Source organism: Anolis sagrei, chromosome 1 (genome assembly GCF_037176765.1).
Source record: "Anolis sagrei isolate rAnoSag1 chromosome 1, rAnoSag1.mat, whole genome shotgun sequence".
Taxonomy (NCBI): domain Eukaryota; kingdom Metazoa; phylum Chordata; class Lepidosauria; order Squamata; family Dactyloidae; genus Anolis; species Anolis sagrei.
Genome location: NC_090021.1, coordinates 25,283,497 through 25,307,962, shown reverse-complemented (window position 1 = coordinate 25,307,962; position 24,466 = coordinate 25,283,497). Strand labels below are relative to the sequence as shown.

General features: G+C 40.6%; 2 protein-coding genes across 7 annotated transcripts in view; one reads left to right on the top strand and one right to left on the bottom strand.

Moving 5' to 3' along the window:
- Positions 1–10,709, bottom strand: part of KLC4 (kinesin light chain 4) — a 68,421-nt gene extending 57,712 nt beyond the window's left edge. For 2 of the 6 annotated variants that reach the window (XM_060754434.2, XM_060754440.2), the window contains exon 1: positions 10,601–10,708. The gene's annotated coding sequence lies outside the window, so the exon portion shown is untranslated. The other 4 variants (XM_060754446.2, XM_060754447.2, XM_060754441.2 and 1 more) reach the window with 3 other exon arrangements.
- A 2,071-nt stretch (positions 10,710–12,780) lies between these two features.
- On the top strand, positions 12,781–24,085 carry MRPL2 (mitochondrial ribosomal protein L2). Its single transcript, XM_060754448.2, has 8 exons — positions 12,781–12,951; positions 15,586–15,675; positions 16,892–17,057; positions 18,109–18,250; positions 20,285–20,400; positions 20,845–20,955; positions 22,138–22,211; positions 23,820–24,085. The coding sequence occupies exons 2-8, from the start codon at positions 15,607–15,609 to the stop codon at positions 24,027–24,029; spliced, it is 888 nt and encodes a 295-aa protein (XP_060610431.2). The 5' UTR covers positions 12,781–12,951; positions 15,586–15,606; the 3' UTR covers positions 24,030–24,085.
- Positions 24,086–24,466: the final 381 nt, after the last annotated feature.

Genomic DNA, 24,466 nt, shown 5'->3' with positions numbered 1-24,466 from the left:
CAAAGTTTGTGTACCTGAACCACCGGAAAGTCACCCCTATGGACAGTTTGGATTTTGGAACACTTCAAATATCAAATTTCCAGATAAAAGATGCTCAATCTATATTGAGAAAATTCACATTATCAATAAAATAAAAACCCTCTATGTGAAAACAAAATATTTTTCCAAAATTGTTCTACAATTTCATGTGATAACTTTCTGATGCCTTGAGGAAGCATCCTTTTCTCTATCTCTCTCTACCCCATCTCCCTCCACCACCCCCAACCAAACACACTAATTTACTATTGTAGAATTACTTCTTATTCAGACCCCTTATGCACTTCCCATAGCAACTGTGCAAACCAGCTCAGGAGGTCAGCCTCAGAGCATTTTGAAACAGGAATTTATAGCAGCCTGACTGCTTTGTGCTTGTGCAATGATTTAAGAAGTGGACTGGAGATTGGCTTCTATAATGAAGCTGCCACTATATATTAAAACACTTTGAATTTTTTTTCCACAGGAAAAGCTGTATTCCACCATTCACCCAAATTAAATGTTGTGGGAAGGCTTCACTCTTATAGCCAAAGAGATTTACTTTTAGAAGATAAAAAGGAAGGTGGGAGAAATCTAGCTGCTAATTTAGGATTTACTTATCTATTTCAGCATGGGCTTCTGCAGATTTCAATCCACTCTTTCAGGAACATTTATGGAGTACAATATTACATTCTGGATAGGCTTCATGATTAAGAAGAGGTTAGTCTACAATGGCAACTTTTACGGACAAATAACAGGCAGCATCCTCTGAAGACAAGTCATTTTGTCCTGATTTATCATTGAGTTTGATTTATTTTCTCTAAAAACACACATTTTTGGTAGATGTCAGAGCCATATATCACAGAGGGTTGCAACAATTCTCATAGAAGGAGGGATCAGTAAATTGGATTCACAGTCATCTTTAATTTCTTCAGGATTACCACTATTTCATTTGAAAAATGGTTTGGGAATGACTAATACCTGTAATAAATTCAATCCAGTTAAAAATCTAGGTCATTACTTTTAGTGTTACACTATTGCCACAAGACAGGGCCTTCTCAGTGGTGGTTCTTCAGCTATGGAACTCCTTCTGTGGTGAGATTAGATTAGCCCCCTTCCTCCTGTCCTTCAGAAAGATGGTAAAAACTTGACTGTGGGACCAAGTCTTTGGGATAGTGCAATAAGGCAACAATAGGAAACTTTACCCTGCTGACTGGAGTCAATATGGATGATTGGAGATGGTTTTAAACAGTTGATTTTAATGTGGGATAACTGCTTTTAGTGTTTATGTAGTTTTATAGTTTATTTCTGTTCTGGCATTGAATGTTTGCTATATATATGTTGTGCTCTGCCCTGAGCCCCCTTCGGGATGAGAAGGGTGGAATACAAATGTTTTAAATAAATAAATAAACAACCATTTCAGGGTTAATGGTTTACACATCTCTGCGCCCACTGAGTAATCAACTTGCTCTCTCAGGAAGTTCAGTTTCCAACAAACCAGGCAAGAGCATATCTGCTCATTTGTTATTCTCTGTAGTTCAGAAAACTTAACAGGCAAAGCTGAAGTTATTTAAGATATCTTCCCATGGTCACATATTAATTTTAAAGTGTGAGGTTTTAAGGAAGAATTCAATATTTTAGTCCAACAACTGTGATTTGGATGTCTTCATAATATGGCTGTTACCTTAAAGTATCCTTTTCAAGACTGGGTAAGAGCAACCAGAATCACATGTACTTTGTTCTAAGGGGGGGGGGGGGATCAATGACTTAAACCAGGGGTCCACAAACTTTTTAAGCAGAGGGCCAGGTCACAGTCCCTCAAACTGTTGGAGGGCCGGATTATAATTTGAAAAATAAAACATGAATTCCTGTGCACACTACACATATCTCATTTGTAGTGTAATAAACACTTAAAAACAATACAATAATTAAAATGAGGAACAATGTTAACAAATATAAACTTATTAATATTTCAATGGGAAATGTGGGCCTGCTTTTGGCTGATGAGATAGGATTGTTGTTGTTATGTGCTTTCAAGTCATTTCAGACTGAGGTTGACCCTGAGCGAGGGCCGGGTAAATTACCTTGGAGGGCCGCATCCGGCCCCTGGGCATTAGTTTGAGGACCCCTGACTTAAACCAAAGGAAAATATATAAGTTGTTACAGTAAAGATAAAGGTTTTCCCCTGACATTAAGTCCAGTCGCATCCGATTCTGGGGTGTGGTGCTCATCTCCATTTCTAAGCCAAAGAGCCGGAATTGTCCATAGACACCTCCAAGGTCATGTGGCTGGCATGACTGAATGGAGCACTGTTACCTTCCCGCTGGAGCGGTACCTATTGATCTACTCACATTTGCATGTTTTCGAACTGCTAGGTTGACAGAAGCTGGGGCTGACAGTGGAAGCTCATGCCTCTCCCCAGATTTGAACCTGAGTAAGTTGATATATTTGTTGTTAATTATGTAAATACGTAGTTCCTTGGTATTAATGAATGAGTGTGGTTTGGCTAATACAAATAGTACAGTACCAGATTTCTGCCATTCTATTTTCCTGCATTTAAAAAATTAACTTGCAATTTAATAGCCCATCTTTTTGTGGATATAATGCATATAGACAACTGCTTTATTTAGCAAGTTTCCCAGCATGACTCCAAGTCCTCTCTCACTGGCTATTGTATTGGTCAGCCAGTCATCCAATTTATAGAAGTCTTTTAGGAAGCCTTCACAGTCTGCTTGGCCTTTCCATTGCTGTATGTGAATTATTGTCATCTGCAAACTTGGCAAAATCACCTCATACTTCAAATTATTCATGTATAACTAGACAGCACTGCTCCCAATATAGATCCCTGGAGGAGGAAACCTTTTATTCCCTCTACTTTGCAAATTCTACATTTTAAAATAGCTTAACAATCCATAAGGCAACTCATTCATTTTTAAACATTAAATCCTCACTTGGCAATGAATCTGTGCTAATTTGACCTAATGCATCTGTACTAATTTGACCTAGGACAAGTCACACTCTCTCAGCCTCAGAGGAGGCAATGGCTAACTTTTGAGATTTTCTAATAATTTATTAAGGACAAGACTGAGGGGAAATCTTTATTAGTGTACTGTCCCAGCCATTGGGAAGAGCTGTATGACTGTACTACTTCAGTAAGCAATAATCTGTCATTCAATTTTTTAAAACAGGGATGAAGATCAGAGATTAGTTCCAATCAGAGACGAGCCACTGGATACAAAATCAATGCTCACTGATTCAATGATTTTAATCTAGCTGGAAGTAGAAACTGGTTTATGGCTGCTACCATCAGTAAGAAACACAGAATCATAGAATTGGAAGAGACCGCATGGGTCATCCATTACAGCCCCCTGACATGTAGGAACACACAATCAAAGCACTCCCAGCAGAGGGCCATCCAGCCATCCAGTAAGAGTTGCACTTCTGCCAAAGCACTAGTCCCAACCTTGTACAACATTGGTACAATTTCTGCATTATCTAAAACTAGTAACCATCATATTGGATCACATCCCAGCTTGGATATTTGATTGCAACAGTCACGCTGAACCCAACAAGTAACTTACTTACTTCAAGAAATAGGACATGTTTGATACATTCATTTACTCTCATATGCAACATTGTTTTGCTAGCTAGAAAGTTTGAAGATAACAGTTCTGTAAAACAAAGTACTGTTGTTCAATGCATCTGTACAAATTTTGAACTGTATAAATACAGGGGCCCTGTCTTTCCTCGAAAGTAAGCCCAATCAAATCCATTTTGGAAGATACATCAGATAATTATCTACTTAAGAATCACAGTTTCTCTTGGGTCTCATTGAATGGGCTCAACTTTAGATTCAAAACCATGAATCTGCATTCTCAGCGCAATGTTTTCACATTTGGCACTCAACCATTTACACTGTAATCCTTTTAAATTACATGCCATTGTTCTGGGTATGTGTTCGAGACGATTAAGCCATGGATGAACTCAATATTTAGCCCTATTATAGTTTGCTACTATGGAAAGACTAGGAGCCAGACAAATTAATTGCTTCTAATTATGACAAAACAATCACTTTAGGAAAGAGAATTCTATGAAATTAGAAGGAAGGAATTTAAGAGAAGGGAAACTTGTTTCTGAAAAATGCAGAGCACCACAAACAAATACAGGCAGCCCCCAAGTTACAAACAACTGACATACAAAGAACTCATAGTTAAGAACAGGGTGAGACAACAGAAAGTGAGAGAAATCTATCCCTAGGAAGGGTAATTCACTACTGTAAGACCTATCATGGGGAAAGGGGGTACCTACTGAAGCTTTATCACCAATCCATGTTTCCATAACAAGCTATTTTTTTCAAAACCCAATTATCACAGGAACAGAAAGTGACGTGAGATCTTCTGAACAGGCAACAACACAAATACCACAGGGGTGTTAACCCTTTCCTATGTTATCCAAAGCCTGTGTGTGTGTGTGCATGCATGTGTGCGCACACACACGTTTGAATGGAGTTACACTTAACAATGTATCTGTTGCAATTTACATCCAACTTCAGCTTAAGAACAAACCTACAGAACCTGTTTTGTTCATAACTTGGAGAATCATAGAGTTGGAAGAGACCACATGGGCCATCTAGTCCAACCCCCTACCATTCAGGAAAAGCACAAAGTACCCCAAACAGATGGCCACCCAGCCTCTATTTAAAAGCTTCCAAGGAAGGAGCTTCCACCATACTCTGAGGCAGAAGGTTCCACTGCTGAACAGTTCTTACAGTCAGGAGTTCTTCCCAGTGTTCAGGTAGAATCTCCTCTCATGTTATTAGGACCCATTGCTCCAAGTCCTACTGCCTTTCCACACAGTCCTTTATCCTAGAATATCAAGGCAGAAAATCCCACATTATCAGAGTGTGGACTCAGTTCAAAGCAGATTGCGGGTTTTTCTTCCTTGATATTCTGGGATACAGGGCTGTGTGGAAGGGCTCCTATTTTTCAGGGCAGCAGGAAACAATCCTGCTCACTCTTCCTTATGACACACTTTAACATATTGATACATGGGTATCATATCTACTCTCAACCTCTTATTCTGCAAGCTAAACATACACAGCTCTGTAGGACGCTCCTCATAAGACAAGGTCTCCAGACCTTTGATCATCTTAGTTGCCCTCCTCTGGACTCTTCCCAGCTTGTCAATATCTCTTTTGTACTGTGGTGCCCAGAATTGGACACAGTATTCTCAGTGAGGTCTAACCAAAGCAGAATGACTTGCCTTGATCTATTCTAGATGCTATACTTCTTCTGATGCAGCCCAAAATTGCATTGGTTTTTTAAGCTGCTGTATCATGCTGTTGGCTCATGTTCAACTTGTTGTTCATGAAGACTCCATGATCTTTTTTACATGGACTACTGTCGAAGCAGGCATCACTGCCTATACTTCCAAAAAGATGATACTCTGACCTGTGGGTGAGCACCAATTAATGTTGCTTTTACTGTAAATATCTAAATCATCAGGTAAAAGATTTTGTTTACAGATTTCCTTTAACAGCTAAAAGTTGAGGAGGGTGAGATGATTACAGGTGTGTTCTTTGTTTTAGGTTGGATTTTAGGTGTGGTCCTATATCTGATAAAAGTTGAAGGCAACTGTCCAATTGATTACAACTAAATCATAGTGAAGATATCACACTGTCCAAAAAGTTTAACTCAACAATACTTTCAACACTTGGAAATTATAAAACAATACATTAATCAAAGATATGGTGAATCTATACCCAAACTAAAAGTCATATTGCAGTTCTGAATTGTTAAAGTGCTTTTAATTCTCTTGCATATGAGCAAAGTGTTCTATATGCACAAATTTGACAAACCATCCCTCCCTCCCTTTATTTATATTCCATCTTTTCCCCAGGCTGCAACTTTGGAGTTTCAGCAAAACTCTCTCCAAAGCCAGTTTGGATATGTCTGATATTTGTCTCTTTGGAACACTTGATGAGCCTAGATCTGGAGTATTTCTTGTGTCAACAAATCATATCTCATGATTTAGAATTATAGAGCTGGAAAGGGTCACAAGGATAATCTAGTCTACCTCCTCCCATGCAGGAAAACATAATTAGAACCTCCCTGAAAATTATCTATAGAAGCTATGTTTAAAGGTCTCCAAAGAAGTATGGTCACTTTTTCCAAGCAGTCTATTTCACTGCTAAGCAGTTCTTACAGCAAATAAATTATTCCCAATATTTAGTTGTAATCTCTTGGAAAGAGAGAAGACAAGTTTAAATATAGTAACAATGAGCATTTCGTTGACATGCAATTTGAATCTGTATAAGGTTTTAGGATTCTAACTCTAAAAAGCATTGTGGCACTCACTTGGTCCCATGAAAAAAGGAGTGCTTAAAGCCATGATGTCAAAGAATTCATTAAATTCCCCACTGCAAGGAAGCACATCCCACAACCACATGGTGTGATAGCATCATGATTATAAATAGCAGCGACAGTGCCACATACACAGGAGACTTTGCAACCTAGCACACTCCTGCCAACTCCACCCATAGTTTGCTAAAGCTAATTTCAGAGTTCAAATCTTCCTTAAATATCCAAATAACAATAGAGTGAACTCCAGCAGCGACTTCTAGGTGTGTTTGTATAACGAGTCTCGGACAATCCTGAACTCTTTATAAAATGACATTAGAATTGGAAGTGGTAGCAGAGTTGCAGACAGTTGCATCAGAAGACTTTTATCACAATCCAATTCAGAAAAAATATGCCAGATGTATTAAAGAGTTCACAGGCATCAAAATAAGGAATCAGGCAAAGGAAGCATACATAAGTATTAAAATACTCCTTGGCTTTGACATTCTTAAAACAAGGCAAGTATTGCAGCAGATGTTCTCAAACCAAGAACCCAAAACCACCCTCATTATACATTAGGAGGACTGCAGCTCATAATCTGATGAGGTGGAGGAAGGGGAAGGTAAGGAAGATGAGGAGGGAAGAAGAGCCGCCCCCTCGCCCTCCTTACCTTACTCTTCCTCCTCCTCATCGCTGCCTGGGCCTCTTGCTGCCGCTTGGGCCCTGTGATTGAGGAGATGTTATGTGGCCCAAGTGGTAGCAAGCAAGGAGAAAGAGCAAGGTAAAGAGGGCGAGGAGGGAAGGTGAGGGGGCATCCGTACTTCGTGGAATTTCACTTATTGTGGGTGGTCCTGGAACGTAACACCCGCGATAAGTCAGGGACCACTGTATAGGATTTCATTCAAGGCAGATCGCAAGTTAATTGCCCCAATTTTGAAGAAGAGAAAACACACCAAATAATAAAAGGACGGGAAATCAGCCTCGTAAGGCATCACAGTTGTCTTCTCTTTGCCAAAGCAATGTTGGCACTTGCCCTAGAGGCGGCACTGAACCCCTTGTCCCAGCCAGAAACCAGGTCACAATAAGAAAAGTTAACAATTCTGAAACCAAAAACTGCGAAAAAATCAATTACTGCCAGTAAAAGAGTGGCAAAAATCCTGAGCACCAGTCCTTTTATAAGTTGAGTATCTCTTATCCAGAAGTCTGAAATATTCCAAAATCTAAAATTATTTGTGAGGGTGGCTGAGACAGTGACATCACTGCTTTCTGAAAGTTCATTATACACAGGTTTTGTTTCATACAAGCAATTATTAAAAATATTGTGCATAAATGTCTTCAGCCTATGTGTACATGAAACATAAATGAATTTTATGTTTACAGTTGACTCCCATCTCCAAGACATCTCATTTGCATATGCATTTATATATGCAAATGCAGATCCTCCAGAATCTGACAAAAACCCAAAATCCCAAACATTTCTGGTTCCAAGCATTTTGAAGAAGGGACTAGTCAACCTATATTAGCCTGGAGCACTGTGCCTGGAGAGCAAAGTTAATGCCATAGGCCAATATAGGTTGATTATTCTTTCTCCAAAGCCCTTCCTAAGCCACTGAGTCATGGATGAGCAGCTGACCACAGCAATTTGTGGTGAGGAAGAAAACCTGACACAAGATGTGCCTTCAGAGCTAAATTTTAACCCAGGGCCCTTCCACACAGCTATATAGCCCAGAATATCAAGGCAGAAAATCCCGCAATATCTGCTTTGAACTGGGTTATCTGACACTTCCATATATTCCAGTTCAAAGCAGAAAATGTGGGATTTTATTCAGCTGTGTGGACGGGGCCTCGGTCTTCTTAGCCCTGGCACTTATCTTCAGCAACATCATCTTCTTTATTATGTTGATTTGTACCTCATTTTTTTCTCCCAGTTGTGGAACCCAAACCAGCTCACAGCCTTAAAAAGCCTGTACAATTTAAATGCATCCCCAATATATATATACACTTGAAAATAAAAAAAAAATTATAACCATTAAAACAAAGAAAAATGTTAAATGTGCTGTGGTCTTTAGCTGTAAATATATTTTGATGGATTTTAACTAATTTTTTTAGTGCTGCTTGTGTTTTAGTGTTTGCATATTTTAAATAGTATAGTAAAAGCAAAGATTTCTCCTTGACATTAAGTCTAGTGATGTCCGACTCTGGGGGGTGGTGCTCATCTCCATTTCTAAGCCAACGAGCTGGTGTTATCCGTAGATACCTCCAAGGTCATATGGCTAGCAGGACTGCATGGAGTGCTGTCCTGTAGGAGTGATACCTATTGATTTACTCACATCTGCATGTTTAAGAACTGCTAGGTTGACAGAAGCTAGGACTAACAGCGGGAGCTCAGCTTTTGGTCAGAAAGTTCTGTAGCTCAGTGGTTTAACCTGCTGTACCACCCGAGGCTCCTTGAATGGTATACTAATGCTTTTATGTCAAGCTGCTTTGAGTTCTCTTTGGGGAGATAAAGTGGGGTACAAATAAAAAACAATATTTAAAAGCAATTCCTGTCAGCGCACTCAGAACAACACATGGCTCATGCCATATGGAAATAACACGGCATCAAAAGACTTCCCATAAGAGATTAAATACAACATCAACATCATCATCTCTGCAGTTGCCTCGCCTCTGGATCTCTCCCAAAGGAAATTAGAATGGCCCCTTCATTGTCCTCTTTCAGAAATTTATTATTTATTTCGAGCACTTCTATCCCGCTCTTCTCACCCCCGAAGGGAGACTCAGGGCGGCTTACAAAAAGGCACAATTTGATGCCAGCAATACACATAATAAAATAAAATAAAATACAGAAAATACAGAAAGCTATTAAAAACTCACCAATGCTCTCAAGCATATGAAGAGCCTAATGTCTAGCATGTTAAATAAGGACTGCTTTACCGGATATGGCTTTTATTTTTGGATGTGGCTTTTGACATTGGACTTTAACTTTATTGTTTCAATGTTGTGTGTGCGCACACTCAGCGTCACACATGACTCATCCTGAATGGAAATAACATGGCATTAAAAAAATGTCTACAGTATAAGAGCATTAAATAGAGCATCATTACCATTATTATTATTATTATTTTCTTTTCTATCATGCTATATTCCCACTTCGAAACTGCATTATATGGCAGTGCAGATGGAGCCCCAAAGTGGCTCAGAGCTTTAAATACATACACAATTCTAAAAACCCCTACAAAATATCAATATTAAATAGAATTAAATGTTACAACCGTTAAAACAAGCACAACAATGTTAAAATTCATGTCACTACCAAGGGATGGCTGACCACAGATGGAAATGATGCAATATTTAAAAGGCACTGCAGACTACTTCAACCAGAGAAGTCAGCCATAGCAGAGCACCTGATGAACCAGCCTGGACACAGCATATTATTTGAGAACACAGAAATGCTGGACCACACCAACAACCACCATGTCAGACTACACAGAGAAGCCATTGAAATCCACAAGCATGTGGACAATTTCAACAGAAAGGAGGAGACCATGAAAATGAACAACCAGTATTAAAAAACTCTAAAATTACAACAGCAAAACAACAGAGAGGAAACAAACAAGGACATCTAATCACCTCTCAACAAAAGATTGCCCCAGGCCCTGCCTGGCCATCAAATGCTACTCAAGGTGGTCAGTTGAAACATTCACAGCTAGCTCCAACAGACAAGAGTTCTTTGCCCCACCCCAGTCATTCCACAGATATATAAACCCTTTGTCCTATTTCCAACAGACCTCACTACCTCTGAGGATGCTTGCCATAGATGCAGGCGAAACGTCAGGAGAAATGCCTCTAGAACATGGCCCTATAGCCCGAAAAAACCCACAAGAACCTTTAAAAGGCCTCCCATAAGAGCATTGATTATAGCGTCAAATATCACTCACAGCAGCACTGATTCTCAGCCATCACACAGCAGAATGGCAACACTACCCCTGAGCATACGAAGAGTGCCACTGAGATAGCAGGGCCTGGGAATGGGCTATCCAAAAGCGTCCCTGCTTTCCCCTCAGCCTGCCTCCCTTTAATAACGGTCCCCCCATCCCTCTACCTGTGAAGAGGCCTACCTCCTTGCCAGGACCACCCTGAGAGTAGCTAGGCCCCGTTGTCAAGGCAACCAGGCCCTTCCTGGCCTGAGAGAAGGAGACGGAGGCCGGCCGCCGTGCCTCTGAGGGGAGAAAAGGAGAGCAAACACGTACCCGCCGCTTCGCCTTGATTCCTTCAGGAAGAACCAGCTCGCGGGAATGGATGAGCGACTGCGCATGCGCCCTCAGCACCCACTCTCTCCTCCCGGCCCTTCCCCGGCGAAGAGAAAAACAAACGTCATCGAAGCCCCGCCCACATCGCGTCGCAGCCGCTTTAAACCCAACATGGCGGCCGCGCCCTGATTGGACGAATCCCAGAATGCATCTAGGTCAGCCTGGCCAAAAGGGGGCGGGGCGCTTTGGTGAGGTGTCAAGTTCCCTTAAGGACGCTAAGGATGCATCTACTCTCTCTCTCTCTCTATAGATATGCAATATATATATTATAATATATAGAAATAATAAGATTGTAATGTAACAATACATAATATTAACAATGTAATATATATCATATATAATACAACTTATGATCTATATAAATAAAAATGTAATGTTCTTTTGTGGGATTAACAGAACTCAAAAACAACTGGATGAATTGACACCAAATTTGGACAGCGTACACCTAACCACCCAATGTATGTCCTTCACTAAAAAAAAAAATGATTTTGTCCTTTGGGAGTTGTAGTTGCCCGGATTTATAGTTCACCTACAATCAAAGAGCATTCTGAATTCCACTAATGATGGAATTGAACCAAAGGTGACACACAGGACTCCTATGACCAACAGAAAACACTAGAAGGGTTTGGTGGGCATTGACTTTGAGTTTGGGAGTTGTAGTTCACCTACATCCAGAGGGCACTGTGGACTCAAACAATGATGGATCTGGACCAAACTTGGCACAAATATTCCATATGCCCAAACACAGATGGAGTTTGGGGAAAATAGACCTTGACATTTGGGAGTTGTAGTTGCTGGGATACATAGTTCACCTACAATCAAAGAGCATTCTGAACCCCACCAATGACAGAATTGGGGCAAATTTCCCACACAGAACCCTCATGACCAACAGAAAATACTTCAGGCCATCCAGTCCAACTCTCTTCACCAGGGCAAGAAAACGTAAACAAAGCCCTCCTGACAAAGAGCCATCCAGCCATAGATAGATATATATGATTCACACACGCACAGATATAATATCATAGGTTTGAAAGGAACCCTAAAGAAGGACAATGATATGTTGCATATTCCAGAATAGGCAGACCAGATACTCTCCACATCAACACTGACAAAGAAACAGCAAGAAATGTTGTTTACCCACATGCATAAAGAAATTACATAGATTAGAAACCATTACTTTATTTTCCAGATCACCAGACTGGGCCACAGCAACGCGTGGCAGGGGATGGCTAGTATATAATATATTATACTAGCCATCCCCTGCCACGCGTTACTGTGACCCAGTCTGTCTATATGTGTTTTGTGTGCGTATTTGTGTATATGTGCATGTATATATTTGTGTATATATGTGTGTTTGCATATATATGTGTGTGTGTGTGGTTTTGTGCATGCATTGTAATGTATTTTTTTATTTTTTGGTTTTTTAAGTCTCTTGTATTACATGATAATATAATGTAATACACTATAATACTAATAATAATACGATATAATAATAATATTGTAGTAAAGTAATACTAATATATTATGATATACCGTTTTATTATTGTATATTTGTATATTTTAAGTTGTAGGCTGTTAGGATTTGTGGGAGTTGAAGTCAAAAACAAATGGAGGGCTGAAGTTTGCCCATGCCTGTAGTACACTGTAGAATGAATGCATTTTCACACTATGGCTTAAAGTTATGGGATCCTGGGGAGCTGCAGTTTGGTGAAGCACCAGCATTCTTGGACTGCAAATCTCAAAATTCCATAGCATTGAGCCATGACAGTTCAAGTGGTGTCAAACTTCATTAATTCCACAGTGTAGGTGCACCATTTGGTAGAAAAGGCTAGAGATGTTCTAAAACTACAAATCCCAGGGTTCTGTAGCATTGTGACATGGCTCTTGGAGCGGTGTCAAGCTGCATTAACTTTATGTTCTCAAAAACACAGGACTCCTTTAGTCTAAACCAGTGTTTCCCAAGCTTTGGGTTTTTGGGACTTCAACTCCCAGAATGCCTCATCATATGCTAAGGGAGCGGAGGCTTATGGGAGTTGAAGTCCAAGAGACGCGGAAGCCTATTTCAACCACTGTAGGCAGACGTACCGGCGTTTGGTTTTTATGCTCCGCCCAGAAATGGGTCGCGCATGCTCAGTAGGCTTCGGGAGGCAGAAGAGAAATGAAGGTCCAAGCGGTGCGGTGTGTAGGGTGACTTGGGGGCGGGCATGGTTGCAATCACATACAGATCCCGCCTAATTGCAATTAACTGTACGTCCACTCACAAGCAAAGGCTGTCTTTATTTTAGCCCCAGGTAAGTTTGTGTTTGCGCCTTTAAATCCCATATTCGTTGGTGGTCTCCCATCCAAGTATCAGCCAGGGCTGGCCCTGCTTAGGAACAATGTGGTGTCACAACAGTATGAATCAAACACAGCTTTGCGGGTAAATTCCGACAGCTCGTTTGGATCAGACAGAGATTGGTGCATTTAGGGTGCTTAAGTCATAGGATTTAAATTGCATGCATTTATTCCAGAGTTTGGAAGATCTGGGTTTTTGTTTTTTTTGGTACTTCAGTGCCCAGAATCCCCTAAAAAGCATGAAGGACAGGAAGGAGGGATCTGATCTATTTTCACTGGAGAGGGGGGTTCTATAGCCGAGGGGCCACCACTGAGAAGGCCCTGTCTCTTGTCTGCAAAGGAGGGCTGGTTCATAGAGCCCCTCCGCCCAGCACTAGCTGCTGCTCTGGGACCAGAGTGAAGAGAGGGGCCAGTAAGACAGTTCCATCTTGTCTCCTGTACAGTGCTAATAATATAATATAATACATTGGATATACATATAATATTGATAATATTATAATGTAATACTTACTTAGGCGATCCCTCGTTGGCCGAGTAGGATAGTCTTCCATGATCAGTGTGCTGGCGGGGTCCATAGGTGACTATGGAGCCCTATTCTTGATCTGCATCTTCTCCCGCAGTGAGGGCATTGGTTTCCAGGTGGAAGGCGGTCCTAGTCGGGATTGGCTTGACGCGCCTTCCTCATGTCACGTTTTTCTCTTTCACTGCTGGTCACAGCCGACCTCCAGCTGGAGCGCTCAAGGGCCAGGGCTTCCCAGTTCTCAGCGTTTTTAAGGTAGGCTTTGAGCCCATCTTTAAATCTCTTTTCCTGTCCATCAACATTCCGTTTTCCATTCTTGAGTTTGGAGTAGAGCAACTGTTTTGGGAGACGGTGGTCAGGCATCCGGACAATGTGGCCGGTCCTGCGGAGTTGATGGCAGAGGACCATTGCTTCAATGCTGGTGGTCTTTGCTTCCAGTACGCTGACATTTGTCTGCTTATCTTCCCAAGAGATTTGCAGGATTTTTGGAGGCAGCGCTGAAGGAATCGTTCCAGGAGTTGCATGTGACGTCTGTAAACAGTCCACATTTCACAGGCATATAGCAGGGTTTTATAAACAAGCACCTTGGTATCCCTATGGATGTCCCGGTCTTCAAGCACTCTCTGCTTCATTCGTAAAAATGCTGTACTCGCAGAGCTCAGGCAGTGTTGTATTTCGGTGTCAATGTTTACTTTGGTCAATATAATACTACTAATAATAATATGATATTATAATTATATATTTTATATTACAAGTAATATTAATAATATTACAGTATTATGGCATAGTACAATATAGTAATATAGAATAATAATGTTGTGCTATGGTAATAATATAATGTATTGTATTTACATATTACTTGTAAGCCGCTTTAAGTCCCCTTTGGGGTGAGAAAGGTGGCTTAGAAAGGTTGTAAATAAATAAATAAATAAATAAAGGGAGATATCTTTGGACAGGAAAGCTGTTCGGATAGGTGCATACTTTTGAAACAAAGATTGTGTACATTTAACCATCTGGAAACAAATGTGTCACTATCTTAGCCTCCCATGTGGATAGTTTTGGATTTTGGTGGATTTCAGAATTCCAGATAAGGGATGCTCAACCTGTATATATTTTTCCAAAGTCAGATTTCTTGCAAGTGAAATGACTACCTTGAGAGTAGAAATCATTGATATCCATGAAATTTGCCTCTTTGAACTGTGCTGCAGATTGGTGTGTGTTACTCCAGCAACTTCTTCTGATTACACTTCCATAAGCATTCTGTTTTCTTAATGTAATTGCATGTGATTTATAGGGGAATAAAACATCACAGTCCTTTGAGGGCCCTTCCACACAGCTCTATAACCCAGAATATCAAGGCAGAAAATCCCACATTATCTGAGTGTGGACTCAGATAACCCAGTACAAAGCAGATATTGTGGGATTTCTGCCTTGATATTCTGGGATATAGGGTAGTGTGGAAAGGCCCAGAGTTTTTCCTGTAATTTTTGGCAAAATAATCTGGCAGATGGGGTGAATTCTAAAAGCAATATTTCCCTTCCAACAACAGTGCAATATCCTCCGTGTTTACTTGTCTGAAGTCTCAATCTGGTCCTCTGGACTTTCCTAGATCACTGATTCTTAGGCCCCTTCTACACAGCTGCATAAAATCCACATTATCTGCTTTGAACTGGATTATATGGAAGTGTGGACTAAGATAATCCAGTTCAAATCAGATAATGTGGATCTTCTGCTTTGATAACCTAGATTATCTGGCAATGTAGAAGGGGCCTTAAAGTATAGCTCCTGACCCCAAATGGTTTTTGTTTTTATTTTTCTATCCCACCCATCGGTTAATGTACCTCTGACCTTAACTTTTCTGAAATTGAATTTAACCCTGGAACAAACAATAATTGTCCATTGTTTCAGTTTGGATGCTATACAAAGGTGCAGCAATATTGATATTTTCCTGAGTTAGAAGCACTTAATCCTGTCTGTTATGCAAATTGATGCACCTCATTGCTCGTCTTTGCTTACGTAAAGCATCTACAAACTTTCTCTGGTTTTCCTTCTTAATTTTTCTGTGCTGCAGGAGGGAACAAGTGTTACTGTTATGGCTCTATCAGGCATGATCCAGACCTTTAGGTCACTGCTGCTGTCTTCCAGCCCCCATTTCACAAGGGTAAGGTCTCATTTTTTTACCCAAAGAGATTAGATGAATTTATGGAAGATAAGGATAACTATACAGTTGGCCCTCCACATTTACGTATTTTACTTTTGCAGGTTTGATTATTCACAGATTTGATCGAAATGTTATTTCTAGAAATCTCTGAGGTTCTCCAGTGTGACTCTGGGCCCTTCCAAATAGCCATATAACCCAGAATATCAAGGCAGAATATCTGCTTTTAATTGTGTTATTTGAGTCCACACTGCCATATATCCCAGTTCAAAGTAGATAATGTGGGATTGTATTCAGCTATGTGAAAGGGGCCTCTATGGTCAACTTCTGTGAGAAACCAATCACATATACTGTATATCAGTTCTTGTGACAGTGTTTCACATCGTGAATGGTTAAACAGTGGTGTTCATTGCCATAGATTTGTGAAGATCGCAGCTAACACTGACTACTGGTTCAGATAAATGTATAAAATGTCCAGTATCAGAAGCAGGATGAACCTCCGTGTTGCTAGCTGAGGAATTCAAGAAAGAAGATATTGTAATTGGCAGGCTTCACTTAGGCAACTGGCTGACCACTATTTACATTGTAGAATAAACGGAAATTGACCTTACTTTGACTACCATGGCTCAGTGCTGCAGGATCCTGTAAGTTTAACCACCAGCACTCTTTGGAAGAGACGACCATGTGAAACTACAACTCCCGGAATTCCATAACATGCCATTGCAGTTAAAATGCTGTCAAACTTCATTCGTTCTACAGTACACCCTGTGTTGGACTAGGCGGGCCTTTGGTCTGATCCAGCATGGCTTTTATGTTCTTATATGACTATTTAATTACTATTTTAGAGATGTATATCCTACAACTCTAGTTCCAAGGTTCCACCCAATGTAGCTGTCAATAATTCCTTTTTAATATGCCTATTTGTTCAATAAAGGAGAAAACCACTGATTTATCACATACACTTTCTGTTTATGGGCTTTCTAGAGACATCAGCTCACTCTGGATACTAAACTTTTAGGTCTTTGGTACAATCCAACAGGGTTTACGTTCATTGTTTTCTGGTGTGACTATTCCATGGGTTTTATATGTGATGTCTTACTATCATTATATAATTTTCCTATTGATAAAAACAGAGTTTTCCCATGCTTGGAATACAGTTTATCTGCTCCCTCTTTTCCAAGGCTTGAGTAGCCTGTTGATTTTTTCCCCTCTTTGCTAGATACCTGTATCCTCTAAGCCCATTTCTCTTGCAAGTCAACTCCAAATCCGCCATGAAATCGGGACTTCGGCCGTGGTGTCTGCTAGAGATATGCTGTGGAAATGCAGGATGAAGTACACCATAAAGCCCATTCCTTTAAGAAAGACAGGAGGCCGAGATCACACAGGTACGCTTTGAGTTGCAGGCCACCCAAAGCCTGCCTGGAATCAAAGGTCACAGGCAGAATTTCAGAAAGTTACTTTTTAACTCTAAACTCCTATTATCCTCTGACTGGATAGCTCAGAATTTTTTGAGCTTTTTTTTTTTTTGTCGTGTCAGGAGCGACCTGAGAAACTGCAAGTTGCTTCAGTGTGAGAGAATTGGCTGTCTGTAAGGACGTTGCCCAGGGGACGCCCAGATAATTTGATGTTTTATCATCCTTGTGGGAGGCTTCTCTCATGTCCCTGCATGAGGAGCTGGAGCTGATAGAGGGAGCTCATCTGCCTCTCCCCGGATTCGAACCTGCGACCTGTCGGTCTTCAGTTCTACCAGCACAGGGGTTTAACCCACTTCGCCACCAGGGGCTCCTTTTTTGAGCTGCAATCCAAAGATTAATTTATGTTTCATGTACACCTTACATGCAAAGCCTGAATATAATTATATACACAATATGTCTAATAATTTTGTGCATGAAGCACATTTGCGAACATTAAACTAGCAAAAAAAGAAGGGGGGCACTCTCAGCCACCCATGAGCACAATTTTGAACCTGTATTTCGATAAAGGATTCATTTGTTTCTAATCCTCAATTACATTTTTATTAAAATATAAATCATCAGCTTGGAAGATTGTTCTGGAAACCTATAAACTTTTAAACTTTTTTTCTGGAGGCTTTGTTTTTAGTCTGTCCAATTTTTTTTGCAGGTTCCATAGATGTAGGAATGTTGGCAGATAGTCTTCAAGCATAAATCAAATCAGGAGACAAAGCTCCATGCACTAACAGATGTTCATTCACTTTATATGTTTTTTAAAAACCCAATGTGTTTCAGCTACTTTCAGGGTTGTTTTTCCTCTGGGGCAACTCTTTACATAGAAGTTTCTGGAGCTGCATGACACACTCTCCAAAGATATGGACCATTAAGCAAACTTTCAAGGATAGTAATGTTTGCTTATCATTTATTCGACTATAATATGTGCATACCATATATGCTTAGTAATAAGCACTTTGTCCATCTCAAGGACGTATCGCTGTGCATGGAATTGGGGGAGGAAGGAAGCAGTGCTACCGTATGATTGATTTCCGAAGACTGAATTATGAAGAAGGGACAGAGCCGGGTCCATTTGATGAGAAAGTGGTTCAGGTTCGGTATGATCCATGCCGGTAAGTAGTACTTATTTAAGGGTAGAATTTCTTATAGGCAAGTTCCATTTAGTTTTCCAAATGCTCTTCTATGTACACAATGACAACAATGTGAGAGGGAAGTAATTCCAGGACCTGTTGCATTGCAGAAATTCTTTAGGAAAAAACCCACATTGGTGAGCAGAAATCTGATGAGCCTGCCTACTGCCCACTGAATGCTGGCTAACTATTGAAGGAAATAAATGAAATCTGAACAGGCTAGGAATGGGAAAGTTGTGGCGTAATGTAAACTAAACTACGTGTAGTTCACGTTTGATCAGCCCACACACTGCCTTGCCAGATGAACAATAAAGAACAAGTAGTTTACTCTTCTTAGTTCAGAACATCATCTGTACAATGTGATCATTTGCACCAACTCACATAATGTCCTTTTAGGAGAGATTTAAAATAATCTTTCTTTGTCCATATGAGTAACGTTTTTCAGCAACCAAGAAGCAAATCAGTCTTTCTCTTCTTCTCTCTGCACCTGCAGAGCTCAAGCCTGAACAAAAATGCAACAGTATCCATCAGGCTCAGCCATCACCCTGTGCATTGCCCAGCCAATCAGCTTCATGCATCTTATGTGCAGTTAACACACACACATTGCTTGCATGCTCCAACAAGAGTCGAATTAGGATCGAGTACACAGAATTCTGTTTTGAAGGGAGTGTAGAGTGGGGTGGAGTGGCATATTTTTCTCTGATAGTCTGCCAATTTCATGGTGGTTTCTCTTATTGTTCTCCTTAGGTCAGCCAATATAGCTTCATGCATCTTATGTGCAGTTGACACACACACATTGTTTTCATGCTCCAACAAAAGTGCCAATTAGATGTAAAAATTATATATATTCTTATGCTTCTGAATAAAGCACCCCCTTATTCCCATTGAAAACAACTCTTTAAAGGTTTCTTGAGGCAGAAGTCAAACCCATAGAAATCACTGTAGAAATCCATTATTTTAATGTGGCTGGAATTGTGTGCTTTCTTAACCAAGAATCATAGAATCATAGAATCAAAGAGTTGGAAGAGACCTCATGGGCCATCCAGTCCAACCCCCTGCCAAGAAGCAGGAATATTGCATTCAAATCACCCCTGACAAATGGCCATCCAGCCTCTGTTTAAAAGCTTCCAAAGAAGGAGCCTCCACCACACTCCGGGGCAGAGAGTTCCACTGCTGAACGGCTCTCACAGTCAGGAAGTTCTTCCTAATGTTCAGATGGAATCTCCTCTCTTGTAGTTTGAAGCCATTGTTCCGCGTCCTAGTCTCCAAGGAAGCAGAAAACAAGCTTGCTCCCTCCTCCCTGTGGCTTCCTCTCACATATTTATACATGGCTATCATATCTCCTCTCAGCCTTCTCTTCTTCAGGCTAAACATGCCCAGTTCCCTAAGCCGCTCCTCATAGGGCTTGTTCTCCAGACCCTTGATCATTTTAGTCGCCCTCCTCTGGACACATTCCAGCTTGTCAATATCTCTCCTGAATTGTGGCGCCCAGAATTGGACACAATATTCCAGGTGTGGTCTAACCAAAGCAGAATAGAGGGGTAGCATTACTTCCTTAGATCTAGACACTATGCTCCTATTGATGCAGGCCAAAATCCCATTGGCTTTTTTTGCCGCCACGTCACATTGTTGGCTCATGTTTAACTTGTTGTCCACGAGGACTCCAAGATCTTTTTCACACGTACTGCTCTCGAGCCAGGCGTCACCCATTCTGTATCTTTGCATTTCGTTTTTTCTGCCAAAGTGGAGTATCTTGCATTTGTCGCTGTTGAACTTCATTTTGTTAGTTTTGGCCCATCTCTCTAATCTGTCAAGATCGTTTTGAATTCTGCTCCTGTCCTCTGGACTATTGGCTATCCCTCCCAGTTTGGTCACATTAGGTCACAAGAGTCACATTAGGATCGAGTACACAGAATTCTGTTTTGAAGGGAGTGTAGAGTGGGGTGGAGTGGCATATTTTTTTTCTTTTAGTGAGTCTGACAATTTTGTGGTGGTTTCTGTTATTGTTCTCCTTAGGTCAGCTGATATAGCTCTGGTAGCGGGAGGGAAGCGGAAACGCTGGATCATTGCAACAGAAAACATGGAAGTTGGCGACATCATCAAAACGTCAGGACACATAGGCAGGATGGCAGGTGAGCAGGAGTGGATTCAAAATGGAATCCCTTCTTTCTCTGAAATATTACAAAAAAGTATCATTATTTTTGAGCTTTGTGATTATTCAATAGCTGTAATCTCAGAGGAAATCTAAATTTCTCTTAGCAAAAAGGTTTAAGCATTGCACTTCAGGATGAACTTATCCATTTCACTGGAGCTCAAGAAAATTTGGATAAGTAGATGAAATTCTAGATGATAACTTTATCTGCTCCCTCTTTTCTAAGGCTTGAGAACACAAGTCAGATACCCACTTTTAGCAGAGCTCGGAAGCATGAATTTAAATGGCTGACACATTAATATTTGATCTATCTGTCTTTGTTTAGCCTTTGAAATGCTAAATATCATGGTACTAAGTGTCTTTAAGGCCTATTTGCCTGTTACAGTTGATATGTTAGATGTTTGGTGTGATCTGTGTCTTTCAGTCTCAGCTAAAGAAGGAGATGCATATCCTGTTGGAGCTCTGCCAATAGGGACTCTAATAAACAACTTGGAAAGCCATCCTGGGAAAGGAGCACAGTATATTCGAGCAGCAGGTTAGTATTCATCAGAGGCTAAAACGTTTGGAGGTTTGAAACAAAGTGGACATGTGATCAGAACTGGGACAGTTTGGGTGGTATTTTGTTGTTTTCCTTCCCCTTTCCCATTTGCTTCTCGAAGTTCAACTTCTAGGAGCTTTGAAAATGCTTGGAACCAACTCCGCTTATTTGTTGTTCTGAAGGTTGTTCAACAATATTAGTTCTTTTCACCACCTACACTGAGCTCTTGTGGGGACAGAATGGGGGGAAGGAATGACAGAAGGAAAGCTAGTAAAAAAAATCAATGCCACTCTTGTATACGTATAACAATTTTATTAAAGGAATAGATGTCATTGTTCAGTTCATGTTGTCACCATTGTTCTAATCTTTTCTAGGTAATATTGCTGTACTTATAAGTTCTTCTTATGGGTTTGTTTCTGGTCATAGTGTGGCTGGCACAGGGTGGAATAGGCCAATTCACAGACCAACCATGTATCTTTATGGTTTCTGGATTCAAGTATGTACAGTTGTCCCTCCATATTTGTGCGGGCTAGGGATGTGGGGTCCCCATGAATGTGGAAACACTAAATATGAATAAAAATGCAAATATTATTTCTTGTGTTGCTGTGAGTTTTCCTCAGAATCTCTGAGGATGAAACATCAGGAGAATAAGCTTCTGGAACATGGCCATACAGCCCGGAAAACTCACAACAACCCAGTGATGAAAGCCTTCGACAACACTATTTTTGTGCCTGAGAGAACACTTCTCTAGGCAGTTGTAGGTACTTCAGTGCAATTCTATAATCAGTTTCAAGCGAAGTTGACCATAGAATCATGGGGTACAACCTACTAATGCCTAGAGAGATTGTATTTTTTTTTTGGTTGTATGTGGAACAGCAGCAGAGATCGTAGTAAATACAGTGTGAATAATTCAATCCGTTATTGATTAATCCACAAACATGGAGGGACAACTGTGTTGGAATCAAATTTTTGTTTTAAATGCCTTTTTCCATTAAAGACCATGCTTACTTGGGATAGTAGTGATGGTTCTGGGAGCTGTTGTTTGGGAAAGTAACTCTGACTGGGAAAGAGCTATGAGAAAGCAGTTTCTCTGATGCCCCAACTCAGCATGACTTTGGCTGTAGTTTGGGTAAAAATGCATTGCAATTCAACTGATGAGCTTTTTGCATACCATTTTAGGCACCTGTGGTGTATTGTTAAGAAAAGTGAATGGAACAGCTATCATACAGTTGCCCTCCAAGAGACAAATGCAGGTAAGTACTTTAGGATTTTATGGCGCTTCAGCAGAGGGTGGATTTCCCAATGCCTTTCGTGTCTAGATAGCATCTGCTCATTGACTGGGGCATGAAATGCATATCTCGAAAGAGCATTTATTTAGTGTTTCAATTCTGGAACAAAATCATCAGGAACTAGCTGCTTTAAAAACATGCATGTCATGATGTTTGTGTGTTCAGAGTAGAGTTATGCTAACATTTCTTCTTCAGATGTGTGGATTGTGCATTTTCTCTTGTATCCGGTGCAGATGTAGAAGAAAGGTTTCCATTGGTATCAAAAACAGATTTCTTCCCATTATTGGTTGGGAAGAGTGCTAACTCTGTTAATGTGGTGGACATGAACCAAATGCTTCAAGCATCATACACTTAAAGTACAGATCTAGTATTTCCTTGCCCAATTAGCACCCCATTTATTTAAAAATACAATAAACTGAGCATACAAGGACTAAAGATGGGACTAAAATAGTCTATATATTTGAAGTTTGTAAAAATGTTTATACATGTGAGAATGAGATTTATTATGTACTAGCTTGGGGACCCGGCGATGCCCGGGTTACTTGAGAAAGACCTCACAACCTCTGAGGATGCTTGCCATAGATGCAGGCGAAACGTCACAAGAGAATGCCTCTAGAACATGGCCATACAGCCTGAAAAAAACCTACAACAACCCAGTGATTCCAGCCATGAAAGCCTTTGACAATACATTGAGAAAGGCATTCTTTGTTTTGGGAAGTCTGGTAATATCTCTTGATGCGGGGTGAACAGCAATTCCCACATGGGCGGGTCATTGCCTCCCAAACCCCTCCAGTATATGTTGGCCCGGGTTATTTGAAAAATACACTGTTTGTTTTGGGGTGTTAGGTAATATAAGTTTGGTAATTTTTAGCTCTATTTCTTAGAAAAAGCCAGACTTTCCTGTTGTTTTTATGAATGCTCCCATTAGAAAATGCATAAGGATGTGGGTGAACTGCAATTCCCAAAATTGTGGGGCAATCTCCCCAAACCCCACCAGTATTCAAAGTTTGCCATGTTGGGTCTGTGTGCCATGTTTGGTAATTCTTCCCAAACCTCTTGTTCAGTTGCTGATCAATTCCTGTTGGCTTTGTGCCATAGGAATGCATAGGAAAGGGTTAAGTGAGAAGCAGTGGGTGGGGTCATGCAAATTTGGAGAGAGAAAGGAACCCTGGGATGTCCATTCTGGAGAAAAAACAGAACATCTAGGAAGTAAAGTTCCCCCAATTAAAGCACTCCTTGGGTTGTTTGTGTTGGGGGGGGGGGGATATTGGCAGGGCCTGGGCTACAGGTTCATGGTGCTCACAATAACCTGCAATGTCAGTTCAGGGAGTGCCTTTGGATGCTTCTCAGCACTTGGAACTATAGCGTGATTGTGAAGGCGTGAGGCTGGCTGTGTAAGTGGACACCTCTGCAACATACACATATTTTCACTTTTATTATGTGTATAGACTAGGAAGACATTTGTCACACTTTTACAGACCTTAAGCAAACCTCAAATGTTTTATACAAAAAGTAGTGATTTGAGAACTAAGTCTGATAGGTCCTGCTTTGTTGTCTACTTCACTTCTGCAGGTGTTGGAGACTTGTATGGCTACTGTGGGCCGAGTTTCAAATATCGACCACAACAAGCAAATCCTTGGAAAAGCGGGTCGGAACCGGTGGTTAGGAAAACGGCCAAGCAGTGGCCTGTGGCAGCGGAAAGGAGGGTGGGCAGGGCGCAAGATCAGACCCCTGCCACCCATGAAGAGCTATGTGAACCTGCCCACACCGAATACACGTTGAAATCTAGGTGCCTCCTATCAGTGAGGATTTGGTCAATAAAACCTTTCTGTTTTTGATCTGCTTAGCCATTGATGTACATTCTTTCTTTAATAGCTAAAACTCACACAAAAGGAAACAGCCCCTTTGGATATGATACCAGCATACTTGTAATTAAATTGTTATTTTTAATTAATTTCTATTCAGAAATAAATGCAAATTTAAAAAACCCAGAAACAATACCAGAAAAGTTTTTTTTATAATACAGTTTGTAAAATGTACTTAAAACAGCAGACACAACTATATATAAGACAACCACCCTAACATAAAACCAAATCTACACTAATAAACATATTCTAGAGACACACAATTACTAGGATTATTCTGTGATTCTCACATTCATTGCCTGTTAATTTTTACTTATTTTCCTACTCCCTTTAGATAACATTATTTGTTCACAC